We start from the raw sequence: 15,162 nt of genomic DNA on the forward strand, positions 1-15,162 counted from the left end.
TGTAATAGATGAGTTTTCGTGCGAAACTCTCATACTTCGAAAGAGATTGTCCATTTTGTATACGAAGTGCATCCTGTTTTTGTCGTAACCCTCTAAACCTTTTTGCACATCTTATGTGCATGAAATGATGATACCATGTAAACTTTCAACCTTTTCAGAGTTCATTTGTAGTTCTTTTCTATTTCAGGGTCATTTAGCTCAAAAAATCAGTAAATGCATGAAAAGTAGCAAGTGATGCCAGAAAGGGTTGAAAATTACTGACGTTGTTTCGAATGGTGCATACCAAACGCACAAAAAGTCTTGAGTTGAAATAAGATTTCCTTCTCTTGTTTGGTAAGAGCATAGCTGGCACGATCGTGATGTATGCCGTCTTTTCCGTGCATACATGGCTGGAACTCCCATGCTAAAAAGGTTGAAACTTGGCATGTTATCATCATTTCACACACATAGCATGTGCTAGAAAGTTGAGAGGATTACGACAAAAACTAAATGCATTTCGTGTAGAAACTTGGCCATCTACTTCAGAGTACGAGGGTTTCGAACGAAAACTCATATGTTACACGAGCATTTCATTTTTGTTAACTTGTTTCAACTCCACACTTTTTGTGCATTCAATATGTACCATTCCAAGCGTCGCCCTCTAATTTCAACATTTTCTAACTTCAGTTGCTATTTTTCATGCATTTTATGATTTTTTTAGGTAAATGACCCTGAAAATAAAAAGCACTACAAATGAACTGTAAAAAGGTTCAAACTTGGCATAGTATCATCATTTCACACACATAGCATGTGCTAAAAAGTTGCAAGGATTACAACAAAAACTTAATGAACTTCGCGTGCAAACTTGGCCATCTACTTCAGAGTATGAGGGTTTCAGATGAAAACTCATGTTAGAGAGGCATTTCATTTTCGTTAACTTCTTTCAACTCTAGACTTTCTGTGCATTCAATATGCACCATTCCAAGACACATCCTCAAATTTTAACAGTTTCTAACTTCAGTCGTTATTTTTCATGCATTTAATGATTTTTTTAGGTAAATGACCCTGGAATTAAAAAGCACTACAAATAAACTCTAAAAAGGTTAAAACTTGGCATGATATCATACATCACAATGCTCGAGAAATGTTGCTCACATCATAATTAAATAGGGACATAAATAAAAATACTCGTCCGAGCTAGAGATCCCCAAACAGTACATAATAATAGCTAGAAATAGAAGTGTTTGCCATTGCGAACACTACTCGTCTGAATCAGAATATCTCCAAAATGGTGGTGGTGGTGGTGGTAGTGGTGCTTGATGTACGAGGTGAGGCTGGCCATAGTTCTTGATTCGAATCCTGCAGTACAACTTGTATGCAACGTGTCCATCTTTTGGTGTATACTCAATGTTGATACCGTCAAGTGGGGTCGTCTCCCACTCTTTGTGCTGAACCGAGGGGAATTTGGTCTTCATATCAGCATACTCCTCGTCGATCATAGCGACTGCCATATGAGCCATCGAAGTTCTCGTATGTTGAAGCCTGAATATGTCTTGGATATCAATGTGGCAGTCAGTTGGTATCTCAATACCGAAGATGTGCCTCATCTTGAGCTTAACATTGAGTTTGGTCGTGCCATGTGCGAGCACCTTCCCGTAGCAAATGATTGGAGCATCCATGGTGGAAGATATGGGGAAGAAGAGAGGAGAGAGCAGAGGAAACAAATAGAATAGCCGCAGTTACTGTAGCCCTCGCGGTAGTATACCATTTATCATGTTTCTCGTTGCGCGAAACGATGCGGGATGCGAACGGTTTGGACTTTAAGTTCCGGTTTGATACACCAACCGGGACTAAAGGGGCTCGCACCAGACGAACGGTTGCCACCACCCCTTTAGTCCCGGTTTGTGGCGCAACTCGGGACTAAAGGCCCTTAACGAACCGGGACAAAAGCCGTTTGGCCTCCAGCCGCTTGCACCGAGACTAATGGTCACATAAGTACCGGGCCAAAACCAAACTGGGACTAAAGGGCGAACGTAAGACATGTTTTCTACTAGTGTGCCATGACTTACTTTGCCTTTTTATATTGTTTCCATTACTTACTTGCTCCTCAACAACCATGCATACCAATGTTGTGGCCCTTTTTATTGACGAAAATATTACCTTGTTGATTCAGGATATCTAAACCGTAAAGGATATCTTGCTCCTTACAAAGGCCAAAAAATACCATATACCAGAATTTCGCAATGGGCGAACACCGAAGGGAAAATATGAGGTGTATAATCATGCTCACTCTGCACTTACAAATGTTGTTGAACGTTCATTTGGAGTGCTCAAAGCTAGATGGCGCATCTGGAAGGGTGTACCTAGTTTCAACCCTCGTACACAAAAAGGTTTAGTATTGCTTGTATGTCATTGCACAACTACATTCGTGAGACCAAGTTGCCTGACGAGGAGTTTGACAAATATGATGAAGATGCGAATTATGTTCCTGATGAGGACTTGGAAGTACCTCGACTCCAAGGAGATAGTGTTCCGGCTAGACATGACATCGTCGACATGAACATAGTCTGTGATAGAATTCCTAACTCCTTGTTGACCTCGAATGAATCATAGAGTTCTTTCATCTCCTCACAAACGAACTACCATTCTACTTTGTTATTGGTGTAGAAGTGTACATAATATTTTGCGCCCCTCCTAGCAATCTAGTTGCTCGGCTTTTGCTTACAAAAAGTGTAAGCTTTTAAATGTACTAATGTACTTATCAATGATGAAATGTTTGGGTTCAAGTGCTAGTTGATTATGTGATAAGTTGTTTGTTGTTTTTATTTGTGTGTCACCTATTTATCCTTATGAAAATATGCTACTCACTTGCCATGTAGAAATATCATGTTGATCATAAGACTTGAATAATTATTTTATTACTGCTCTAAATCAACCAATTATGATGTTATTATCTTTAAACACCATGCAACAAATCTTTCTGTCTTTAGGGGTATTTCAGACATTTATCTCCACAAACACAACTCATACAGCTAGTTTCTTAAATGGCTTTCAACTTTCTCACAACTGTTTTTCCACAACAGATTTTCCGCATCAGCTTTCAGAAATCCACAACCCAACCAAACACAGCCATAGTGGAAAGATAGGCTGTACAGCAGCAGTTCGACTAAAAAAATGGGAAATGGGAAATAGACTATAGACTGTACAGCCGCCGCGCCATTGGAAAACCGCTGCCACCCAGCCGCTCGATCCGCCACACGAGAGAGGAAGAGACGAGTTGTTCGCGGCGCAGGTCGAGAGTTGGTCGTCGGCCGTGCAGATCGAGAGGAGGTCGCCGAAGGCGCAGATCAGGTGAGGGAGAGACGAGTGGGAGGTGGTGCTGAGAGAGGATTAGATTGGGTTTCGGGGGAGTGAGAGGAAAGAGCGACGACCGGTTCCACGTGGTTGCTCCGATTTGGACGTCTCGACGCATTTCGGATATTGGCGAAATATTCGCTCAGTGGGCATGACATGACTCCATTTCATTTATGAACCAAACACAGGAACACAGGCCTGGGACAGGTCCGATCCGTGCCATTCTAGCTGGTGACTGAAACCAAACACATCCTAAGTAACCAGGCAAGTGTAGAGACACATCCTAGTGATTGACCAGGTAAGTACAGACATCAGCGTGCAGGTGACAACTTGTTAGCTTTAGCACAGAAGCGAAAGGTACTATAAAACAGAAACTAAGATTTGGAAAATACTCAGACTAAAATTAGTTTGGGGCTTTTCAAACAGAAATTGGGTTTGGAGCTCGACCTCCATAGAGGCCTTTAAATTTCAAAGTCAAATTTCATGAAAATTCATATTTTTTACATTTTAAAAAATAATAAAAAAATACAAAGATAAGTGGGGGGTGTAAGACACATGTTTGTAAATTTTCAGAAAAAAAATACAATGAAATGAGGGTTGTACAAAAAGATAAATCTGAGTCTTTTTAACACATGACACTATTCATCGTTGCACGGCATGATTTTATCTTTTGTGTGTAGATTGTATTTCAAGGTATTTTCTCCTAAATTTTTACACACATACACATAACATCCTCCTTTACTTGCATCTTTTTTCAGATTTTTTTAAAACCGAAATGTTTGAAATTTGAATTATTCAAAAATTTCGGTCTTCATGAAGGCCGAGCTCCAATCATCCGTTCTCCTTTTCAAAGAGGATTTCTAAGGTTGTCGGTGCAAATTACTACTAATAGTAGCTAGACGTAACAAACTAACCGTTTTGCTTTTGCCAGCCATATTTCTCGAACCAAATAACTGACAACTAATCACATGGTTTTCTGGATACACATCAACATGCATGTGGAAATTATAAATGAATAGTTGAGGTTCCATACCCTCTCATAGTACATCGGAGATACTGATGTAACAACACCCGAGACATTAAACACGAACGAAAAATGAATGGAAAACAGTAGTATACAACATATAGCAGAGGAAACGCTGAAAGTTACAATAGGGGCCGTCCAGAGCTAGACTGCTCGGTGGAAGGGCCAAGAGGTGCTCGATGCCGTTCATGCTTCACTCGCTAGAAGGGGTAACAGTTAATATCCATGGAATGACGGCTTGAGTGCAGTTGCACGGCGTTCCTAAACACAGACAGGCCTTTGAGCTTCACTTGTTCAAGAGATTCCTCATGGTTGCAGCAGACAATAAAACTGATCTGCTGGAGGGCCAAGAGGTGCTCGATGCCGACTGGTGCAGCTCCACCCCACGACGGCGCAGTGAGTTCCAGATTGAGCTCTCGTAGCTTAGGCATTGCTTCTGCCTCGAAACCCAGAAATGCCGTAACATCTTCTTCCGAGATGAATGTAAGGCGCTCCAGATTTGGGAATAATCCCTTGCTGACGATTACAGCATCTTCTTTAGGGCATGTCACGACTTCAAGAAGGAGGTAGACGAGTGATGGTAGTCCTCCAAGAACAGTAATCGCATCAGTTTCCGTCTCCGTAACAGATAATCCCAGGCTATGCAGGCAACTGAGATCACGGATCCATTTAGGAACTCCCAACATCCTCCAGCTGGTAAGGTACATTTCCTCGATAAGGGCGGGAGGATCTGAAACTGAGGCTAAAATGTCATCCTTATCATCATGATCGCCTATCATCATGAGATATTTGAGGTTGCGTAGCTTACAAATAGTAGAGACAAAAGCATCAAACTTCGCTGCCTTCTCCAGCAGATTGCACTCATCATCAGCAGAGTGATAAAGCTTCAGACTCCACAGATTCGTCAACTTACCAAGGCCCTCAAGAGCCTCCAGCGAACTCCTCTCCAGTTTGAAACCATCGAGTGTGCGAAGTGATTCCATGATCCCGATCCTTTCAGGTAACCCCAACATCCCATACCCACCCATTGTCAGATTAGACAAGCAGGGCAAGTGCTCTATGTCTGATGGGATGTTTCCATTTGGTACATCCAACGTATCCAAATGCACAAGCCCCCGAATTTCAGTGGGAAGCTTTGCATAGCAATAATCTGAAACCTTTAAATACCGCAGTTGAAACAATTGGCTGATAGCAATGAAGTCCAGATGTGAACTCCCAGGTAAATCTGGACATTCAAAGGATAACACACGGATATACTTGAACTGAGAAAGACAAGGTATGGACTTGCAATATCCGAGCCACACCAATGACCGAAGTTGTGATGTGCTATCTGAGACCGTCCATGGTATTGTTTCTCTTGTTGTTCCTGTGGATAACCGGCGGATCTTGTACGCGCAGACACGCAGTCTTGCCATGTCTTCAGAAGTATATGCCAGAATATTAAAATTATTTTCTGCACACTTGCTAAGGATCAAATCCAGCATCATATCATGTACTTTGCAAAATACCCCCTTGTATTCGGTTATTACAGGCTGAATCAAGCTTCTATTGACTAGCTCATTGAAATAACTTATCCCAACATCATGCAAATTCGTTCCATATAAATTACTGATAAAGCCTTCCGCTATCCATTTTCGGACTAGATCATCCCTCATAATCTCATAGTCTTCTGGGTACATACCAAGGTAAAGAAAACAAGTGCGGAGATGAATAGGAAGATTCATATAGCTGAGGTTCAATATACTCCTCATCTCTTTCAGTGTGGGGTTTATGGCAAACTGGGCACCCAGAGAATTCTTTATGTTCTCCCAGTCTTTCCTTGATCTTTCTTGACGACAAGCTAATAGGCTAGCTATCGTAATGATTGCAAGTGGCAGCCCGCCACACTTCTTCAGAATTTCATTTAAGACTTCTTCATAATTAGATGGACACATGTTTTCAGGCCCAAATACTCTGTTCATGAATAACCTTCTTGAATCTTCAGAGCCAAGGGGCTTCATTCTGTAAATGTTCTCACGGTGATAAGAACATGTTGAGATTGCAACGTCTTCCACTCGTGTGGTTACTATTACTCTACTCCCGTTACCATTTTCTGGAAAGGCATGTCTTATAATATTCCATGCTTCTTGATCCCACAAGTCATCGACTATAATAAAATACCTATTGAATATGGTGTTATATGCATTAAAAGACAACTAAAAATGTTGCAGGTAAAAGCATCAACACAATTAAATGAACTTGGGGAAAACATAAACTGAAAAGACACTGTGATTTTTTACGGTGAAACTGAAAGCAAATGTCATTCTTAAAGATACATTAGACATATTTATGTTATATTCGACACAAAATAAAACAATAATCGCTTGGGGTGCTCAAATTTAGCTATCAAAATAGTGGGTGTTACATATATTTTTCCATGAAAACAGATTATTGCCAATTTTCCGTAACAAGTCGTTTTGGTGCTTTATGGTGACACATCCATAACTGAGAGCTATCAACATGGTACAAACAATAATCGTATCCTCCTGGGTCGCCCCCGCACGGCGACCAGGGGGAAAACCTAGGCCGCCGCCGCCAGGTCCTCCACCCCTTTCCCCTCCCTCGCGAGTGCCACGAGGCTCGGCCGGACAAAGCCTGACCGGAGCCGGCGCCGGTGGGGATTTATTTGTTCCCCCGCGGACTGAGGGTCGGCGCGGCGTCGCCCTTACTGGCGTGGGCGCGGTGCGGACGCGGGCGTCGTAGTGCGGCTGCGAGATGGTGCTGGTGGGTGCCGGCGTGCTGACCGGGCTTCGGGCGACGGGTTGGATGGAGGCGCGTGCGGGGGTACCGGTGGTGGCGGGGGTTTGTCCTGCGGACGCCTCTCGCGACGAGGGCCATGGGCGTTGTGGGTTGGCTACTTCTGCTCCATTCCAGCGTGGTGGAGTCTCCGACGTGGTGGTGGCTTCGGTGAGCTGGCTTGTGGCGGCTTGGTCCGACGTGGTCACGTGGCTGCGGGTGTGCAGGGCCCCCTGCTCTGGCGGCCGGTGCCTGATCCGGCCGTTGTTCTTTGCCTTGATTGGTGTGCTTCTCTCCCGCGGGTTCCTAGAGGTGCCGGTGTGGTCGCGGATGAAGCTGATGGAGGAGATCCAGATTGGGGGAAACCCCTTGGTTGGTCCCGGTCGCGCCGAGACGACGCTCAAGGGCACCGCTATTCTTTTTAGAGATGTCGGTCTACATCTGCTCCTCCACTTTCCACCTCCCTGCCTCTCGGGTGATAACCCTAACTCCGGTGGGCATCCATGACCCCGTGACCTTCCTGAAGGCGTCGCCTTGAGGGCTGAGTGGTGGTGGCCACTGTATGGGTTCTTGACAGTTGGTGGTGGTGGGCACTGCTTCGGGGGAAATCCTAGGATCTGGTCTTCCAGATCGGACGACGACGGTACTGCGGTGTCGTTTCTCTCTTGGAAGCATCGTTTGTGGAGCAGCATTGAATGACAGAGGCTAGAGGTCGAGCGTCTTTGTCTTGCATGAAGTTTTGGTGAAGTTGTCAAGTCATGCCTGACTGACAGGTGCTACGCTGAGTCATGTCTGGTTGTCAGGTGCTATGCACGACAGTTCTTCCAGAATCTTTGCGTCTGAACGGATGAGCGCAGGGCGGTGGCGTCGTTGGACGTCGTGGTGGCGTCGACGGATGTTTGGATTGGCAAGGATGATGCGGATCTCTCTCCTGAAGATGGGTCAATGTGCCGATGATGATGGCGGCTTCTAAAACGTATGTGTGCGCTTTAGGTCTGTTGACCAGTTGTTGGTCTCGATACGTTATGTGGATGGATTATCGACGACACCGGTTTAGATATGGGGAGTGAGAGCACTTCACATTATCGAATTTGTACGTGTGAGTGGTGGCTTCAGGTGGATTGATATATGTTCTTGTGAGACCTTTGCGGAAAAATAATAAAGATGACTGCATGCATCGATTGATGCAGAGGCCGGGGGTTTAACCTCCTTTTCAAAAAAAATGCTATTAATTTAACACCTCATACAAATGCTACTTGGTATTTAGCTCTTCCTATGGGTCTAATTTAAACATTTGCCGATCTACATACAAACGACCTTCTTGGACACGTTGACAACTTTATTTCTATGAAATGCTCCCTCTATAAAGAAATATAAGAATGTTTAGATCACAACTTCAATGATCTAAACACTCTTATATTACTTTAGGGCGGGGGGGGGGGGGGTGAGCAAGTCATGAGTCGGACATCAGTTTTGCATAGCGATCTAAAAATACCATGTCTAAACGACTATAATAATGAACAAACCAGTGATCATTTGGCAGTTCGAACTATAATTATGTGCACTAATTCCGTATCATGTTCAAAAGTGTGGGGAACTCACAATCTAAACTTTACTTCCGTGTTCTAATCTTGTACCATTATCGAAAAAGGCTCTCGCCCCGTTTTATGTATAAAGCAACCATCAACAACATGCCGGTACAAACGCACGCCACCACAACACACGCAAACATCCAAGGCAAGAAACACAGGTGTTGAGCATAGCAACACCACTCCTAGCACTACAAGAGCAACCGGGAGTGAACACGCTACCACAAAGAGATGAAGCCGTATACGATGAATCGTGGGCTCCAAGGCGGCGCCTTCAGGAAGGTTACGACACCGGAGCGGCGCCACCATCCGATCAACATGTAGATCCAGGACAAATGACCTAGGGGATGGATTGATATAATTTTCTATGTCCAGACGAAATGGAATGGAATTGATGAATTCTCCAAACTGGTATAGTATCATGTATAAACTACCAACACGCTAGTGTTCTGAACTTTAATTCAGTTTACATTACCCATGGGCTGACTCATGATCTTGGAGGGCAACTTGACTATTAGGCATTCTTGTACTACTCCCTTGGTTCCTGTATGTAAGACACATTTTGACTTCTCAAAGCTTTGATCAATAATTAATCTAATGATGTGTGAGTTATGTTACAACAAATCGATACTGTTATATCCGCGTTGAAACACACTTTGCAATTCTAGTGATTTTATAATGTGCTTCGTTGTACAAAACATTCATGGTACGGTCAAACTAATATGTGGACAACCGAAATACTCATTTCATTTGGTAACATAGGGTTTATCCTTAAATCAAGTTAAACTTTATATATTTTTTGTTAAACGATTATTCATAACTATTCGGCAGAAATGCAAGAATGCTTTTAGAAGTAAAGATCTAACTATACCTCTTGTTTGCAAGGTGTTCTCTAAGTTGACCGATGATGTCTTCCATCTTACAAATACCAGATGACTCATTTATCCCAATCTTTAATCTTAGGCTATTGAGAAGCCGTGCCATGTCTGGTTTTTGAGAGACGGGAATAAATGCATTACATTCAAATTGCCCTTCGAGATCATCATACACCTGATTAGCAAGGGTAGTTTTACCAAGTCCTCCGAATCCCACGATGGACACCACCTTGAGCTTCTTCTCGGTGTCTGTTAACAAACTGAGAACCTCCTTCTTTGGGCCATCAGTACCCACAACTCCAACAGCGTCTCTGTAGATCACTGAAATCCGCGGATCTATATTCACAGGTCCATTGCAGTTGTCAATCTTGTATCTGGATTGATTAAAATGTCATAGGAGTAAGTTACAATTGCACATGTTTCTCGCAAAACATTGTGCCTTAAACCATGTTACTAGTCGAGGCATTTTCTTGACATGCACCGCTAGAATTGAGAGATGAATATATAGCCACAACTTCGAGATTATCAAAGGGCAGACCTGTGGAATGCCATGGTGAATCGTGGTTCACCTTCAATGCCTTTGAACTATTTGCCATGTCTATATTTGACTACTACCATGCTTTCTGTTTTGAATCTGAATTTGAATTAATGAATCTTGACTATTTGAAATGTTGTCAAATTATATTCAGATTGTGGCAGAACATGTATGTTCGGAATATTGCAATACAATGTGATTTACAAACATAGTTTGTGTATAATATAAATGAGAAATGGACAAAAAATAGAATAGGAATTTGGGAGCTACCTCCTACATGGTGTTTGGAAGTAAAATTGGGAGGCTATGTTTGAAGTTGCTCTTAGGAAATACATTCTCAAATTTATTGTGGGATAAACAAAAGCATAACTATGACATCATCTATGTTGTGTTCGTAACATGGAAGGAAAATTAACGAAAATACTCCACCTTGTAATCACTGAAAAAATAACGCGCTATATGGCCGCTATTAGCATGATATAGCATATAGAGAATTGGCTTGTCAAATTCATCAGTGTACAATGTCTCGCTAATATCACGCTATATCACGTTATAGCATGCTAATAGCATATTTTCAAGGGCCACGCTATTTTGTATAATGCCTATTTTTTTCTTGCTTCTAATACAAAAAAATATACAACATTTTTGTAGGCCAAGAGCAGTGAATCTTGTGGTACCTTATTCGCCGTTCATTCACCTCTAGTGCAAGAGCCTTGAGATCTTCGATCTGGCCGGCAATCCGGTGACCCACCCTTAGCGTCTTCAGGCGCCGAGACATCCTCTTCATGAAACCTGCACTGGCGTTGGCGTCGGCACCTCCAATATCCTGCATGAAGTCATCGATGCAGTTCTCCATGTCGTAGGACATCTCCCTGACATGGTCCCTCCAGTTCTTGGTATTTGGCTCGACATTTTCCATGAACTCCAGCTTCTCAAGGGCAGCATTCATGGCGCTGAGCTCGTCCCTGAGAAAAGCCACTTCTTTCCTCACTCCCTTGAGCTTCTTGTACTCATCTCCCATCAGCTTGGTGAGCTTGCCGATGAGGGGATTCATCACCCCCGTCGCGGCGGTCACGATTGTCGTTGGCATCTCGAGCTAAGTCTCCTTCCTCTCTCGGTTGACTAGCTAGCTAGATGTGTTTGTGTGGAGCGTGCGTGTGACAAGCAAGCAAAGGCTGGTGAAGAGAGCTGCCTAACTCGATGGTTCCATCTACTATATACTACTGCAATCCTCATATGATTTTCTTAGCCGCCCGCCCACCCACCCACCCACCATCGCGTCGAGATCCACAATCATTAGGTTAATATAAAGCAGTCTGCAGAGGAAAATGTAAACAATGCATCGGGGCAGCATTTCTACGTCTGTGGAGTGTGGAGTTGTTTAAGCCAAGATGATGCTTGTTATGTGGCGTGTGGAGTAAGTAGTGTTGAGTAAATAGGCAATTTTTCAAGCAGATTAATCCATGAAATAATTACTAACACGGCATTGACTAGGTTCATGACATACTGATCACGGAGTATACTAGCAAGTACTACGCATATAGCAGAAACATCTACGCATATAGGCAATACTACTAGTGCACACAGAAACAGAAGAGAGACAAACACATCATACCCTCCGATCGGCCAGTTGGCCGTAGCAGCAACGGCGGCGGCGGCAGTATCCTCTGCCCCCTTCTTCTCGGCTTCGGCCTTCTCGCGGAGACGGTCAGCTTCGCTTGGTGAAGACATGGCGATGACGAGGGCGACACGGACGTAGACGAAGCAGACGGACAGAGGCGAGCAGTCGCGTGATCGCTCCCCAAAAACCTAATCGCCCCTCTCCCGTACAGGAACCGGAGAGGCGAGGTTTCGGAGGCCTGCTCTCCAGTCGACCGTGTACGCGGTAAACGGGACGGAGTCGCCGGCGGCAGCAGTAGTCAAGGAACGAACGCGTGAGGCAGATGTGATCTGATTCTCGTGACGGCTAGGGTAGGCGATCACGTGCTTATAAAGACGGCTGGATGGAGAGACGTGGGCCAAGCCCACGTCCGAGTCGGTAACAGCCACGATCCGACGTCTCGGATCGTGTCTTGTCCGTTACGTATTCTCCGTTCCTGACCGGCAAAAATAAGCGCGTAGGTATGAGCTCGGCTCGGCTCATTCCCGCAACCCGCGTCGTGACGAGGCGTGGCGAGGCGGGCGGCGGAGGAGGAGTGCGCGAGGGCACCTTCTCTTCTCACTCTCCAATAGCATGTGGAAGAGAGACCCTTATAAAGGGGGTCCAACTTCTCCACTAGCGGGGTGGGACTAAACTTCCCATCACCTTGTCATGCCACCACCTACATGGGCCCTTGGAGATTTTTCTGAAATTTGTCTTATGGGCCTAAGGCCCATCTCTAATTTCAACAATCCCCCACCAGATCTCAAGGGCACATCGTGTTCCCTCGTTCCAAACACTGTTTTAATATACCAACATTTCAGTGAAGACCTGTTAAGGTTGAGCTTCACCTAGAGCAAGTAGCTACACCCCTTTACAACTGAACAATGGACTATGCCTTGAATTGTCAGTTTGGCGTAAAGGAGCTTCACCACAAGTCTTACTAGTACTAGGCTGCCGAAGGTGACCCCTCGGGTGGAGCATATTGGTCACACTCCTGGCCTATTCATGAGTTTACTAGAGATCACCCAAATCTCATAGATGTGACCAGCAGTCAAGCTCATATAGGTGTGTTCCTCCAAAGATCGCTTTGTAGGACAGCATCTTGCTTACATATAAGCTTTAGAACACATTAAGACAGTAGTCATCCTACCATACAGTATCCGAGAGTATTGCATCTCCAACGGAGTGGGTTAGTAAAGTTACTCTCCTCAGTTCACCACTAGCTTGTTTTCCCAGGTCCTACTTCACGGGATCTCCGATCATATAGGTTGGGTTACTGCCATGGCAACTCATGTGGGTCTCATACCCATCTCCCTCGATGCATTGTCTATCACAACACGTGATAGCCCTTTAGTAAAGGGATCTGCCAGATTCTTAGCCGTTTGGATGTAATCCAACGCTATCACTCCGGAGTTTCTCAAACGTCTGACAGACTTCAATCTCATTCTTATATATTTGTTGGACTTCATATTGTCCTTTGAACTCTTCACTTTAATAATAACTGTTTGATTATAGCAGTTCATAAGGATAGCCGGAACCGGCTTCTCAACCACAGGTAAGTCCATCAAAAGATCTCGAAGAAATTCTGCTTCGACACGAGATGTGTCTAATGCTGTTAATTCTGCTTCCATTGTCGATCTTGTTAAGATCGTTTGCTTGCAAGACTTCCAGGAAACAGCACCACCCCCAAGAGTAAACATATACCCAGTAGTGGCCTTCATCTCATCAGCATCAGAGATCCAATTCGCATCACTATACCCTTCAAGTACCGATGGGAATCCCGTATAGTGAAGCCCGTGGTTGACAGTACCTTTCAAGTAGCGCATAATTCTTTCAACAGCACGCCAATGAACATCGCCCGGGTTTGCAACAAACCGGCTAAGTTTTCTCACAGCAAACGCGATGTCAGGCCTCGTTGCGCTAGCTAGGTACATAAGTGAACCGATAATTTGAGAGAATCTCAATTGATCTATAGCTGTGCCTTTAAACTTTCGAATAAGCACACTAGGATCATATGGTGTTTGACAAATTTTGCAGTCTGAATATCCAAAGCGACTCAAAATCTTATCAACATAGTGGGATTGCAGAAGTGTAATCCCACCCTCATCATCTCTCAACAGCTTGATGTTCAAGATAACATCAGCCACCCCAAGGTCCTTCATCTCAAAGTTTTGAGACAGAAAAGACTTAACCTCCTCAATTACTTTGAGGTTGGTTCCAAATATCAGTATGTCATCAACATACAAGCACAATATAACTCCTTCGCCCCCACCATGGCGATAGTATACACATTTGTCAGCTTCATTAACAATGAAGCCAACAGATGTCAGATTTGTATTAAACTTCTCATGCCATTGCTTAGGTGCTTGTCTCACACCATATAAAGATTTCAGCAACTTACACACCTTTCCTTCCTGACCTTCTATCACAAAGCCATCTGGCTGTTGCATATAGATTTCCTCATTTAGCTCTCCATTCAGGAAAGCCGTCTTAACGTCCATTTGATGAACGAGAAGACCATGAGAGGCCGCCAATGAGAGTAGTACTCGAATGGTGGTCAGTCTAGCCACACATGAATAAGTATCGAAGAAATCTTCTTCTTCTTTCTGGGCATAGCCCTTGGCCACAAGCCTAGCCTTGTACTTTTCAGTCGTACCATCGAAGCCTAAGCTTGTTTTTGAACACCCACTTGCATCCCAATGGTTTGCAACCATAGGGACGATCAGTGATTTCCCATGTCCCGTTAGCCATGATGGAATCCATCTCACTACGGACCGCAGCTTTCCAGTAATCAGCATCTGGAGAAGCATACGCTTCTGAAATAGAAGGGGGATTATCATCCACGAGGTATACGAAGAAATCATCACCAAAGGTCTTTGCAGTCCTTTGTCTCTTGCCCCTACCACGGGCTTCCTCGTCATCCTCCTCAGGATTTTCATCATGTGTTTGTTCATAGTATTCCATAGGAATGGCAGACTCAGGAGTTATCTCAGATTCCTGTCTAGAAGTGCTTTGCATATCTCTCATGGGAAATATATCCTCAAAGAATGTAGCATCCCTCGACTCCATTATTGTACCGACCTTCACGTCAGGTACCTCAGATTTCACTACTAGAAATCTATAGCCTACGCTATTCTTAGCGTATCCCAAATTAACACAGTCCATAGTCTTTGGTTGAAGCTTACGCTTCTTGGGGATCGGTACATTGACTTTCGCCAAGCAGCCCCAAGTACGTAAGTACGAGAGCGTCGTCCTTCTCTTCGACCACTCCTCGTAGGGAGTGACCTCATTATCTTTTGTAGGAAATTTATTCAGGACATGACACGCGGTCAATATAGCCTCCCCCCACCATGCCTTGGATAAACCCGATGTATCTAACATGGCGTTAA

The 15,162-nt window shown here is 44.2% G+C and overlaps 1 protein-coding gene across 1 annotated transcript; it reads right to left on the minus strand.

Annotated features, from left to right (window-relative positions):
- Positions 1-4,309: 4,309 nt before the first annotated feature.
- LOC123403744 (disease resistance protein RGA5-like) lies at positions 4,310-11,321 on the minus strand. The gene is made up of 3 exons (XM_045097656.1): positions 10,809-11,321; positions 9,593-9,970; positions 4,310-6,358 (listed from the first exon to the last, which is right to left on the minus strand). The coding sequence occupies exons 1-3, from the start codon at positions 11,219-11,221 to the stop codon at positions 4,558-4,560; spliced, it is 2,592 nt and encodes an 863-aa protein (XP_044953591.1). The 5' UTR covers positions 11,222-11,321; the 3' UTR covers positions 4,310-4,557.
- Between the last annotated feature and the right edge of the window lie 3,841 nt (positions 11,322-15,162).

Source organism: Hordeum vulgare, chromosome 6H (assembly GCF_904849725.1).
Source record: "Hordeum vulgare subsp. vulgare chromosome 6H, MorexV3_pseudomolecules_assembly, whole genome shotgun sequence".
Lineage (NCBI taxonomy): Eukaryota > Viridiplantae > Streptophyta > Magnoliopsida > Poales > Poaceae > Hordeum > Hordeum vulgare.

Coding starts and splice junctions, on each gene's coding strand:
- LOC123403744 (XM_045097656.1), bottom strand. CDS start 11,221: ATGCCAACGACAATCGTGACCGCCGCGACGGGGGTGATGAATCCCCTC. Junction 9,971..10,808: donor GTGAATGAACGGCGAATAAG/GTACCACAAGAT, acceptor TAATCAATCCAG/ATACAAGATTGACAACTGCA. Junction 6,359..9,592: donor GAACACCTTGCAAACAAGAG/GTATAGTTAGAT, acceptor GAACATTTACAG/AATGAAGCCCCTTGGCTCTG.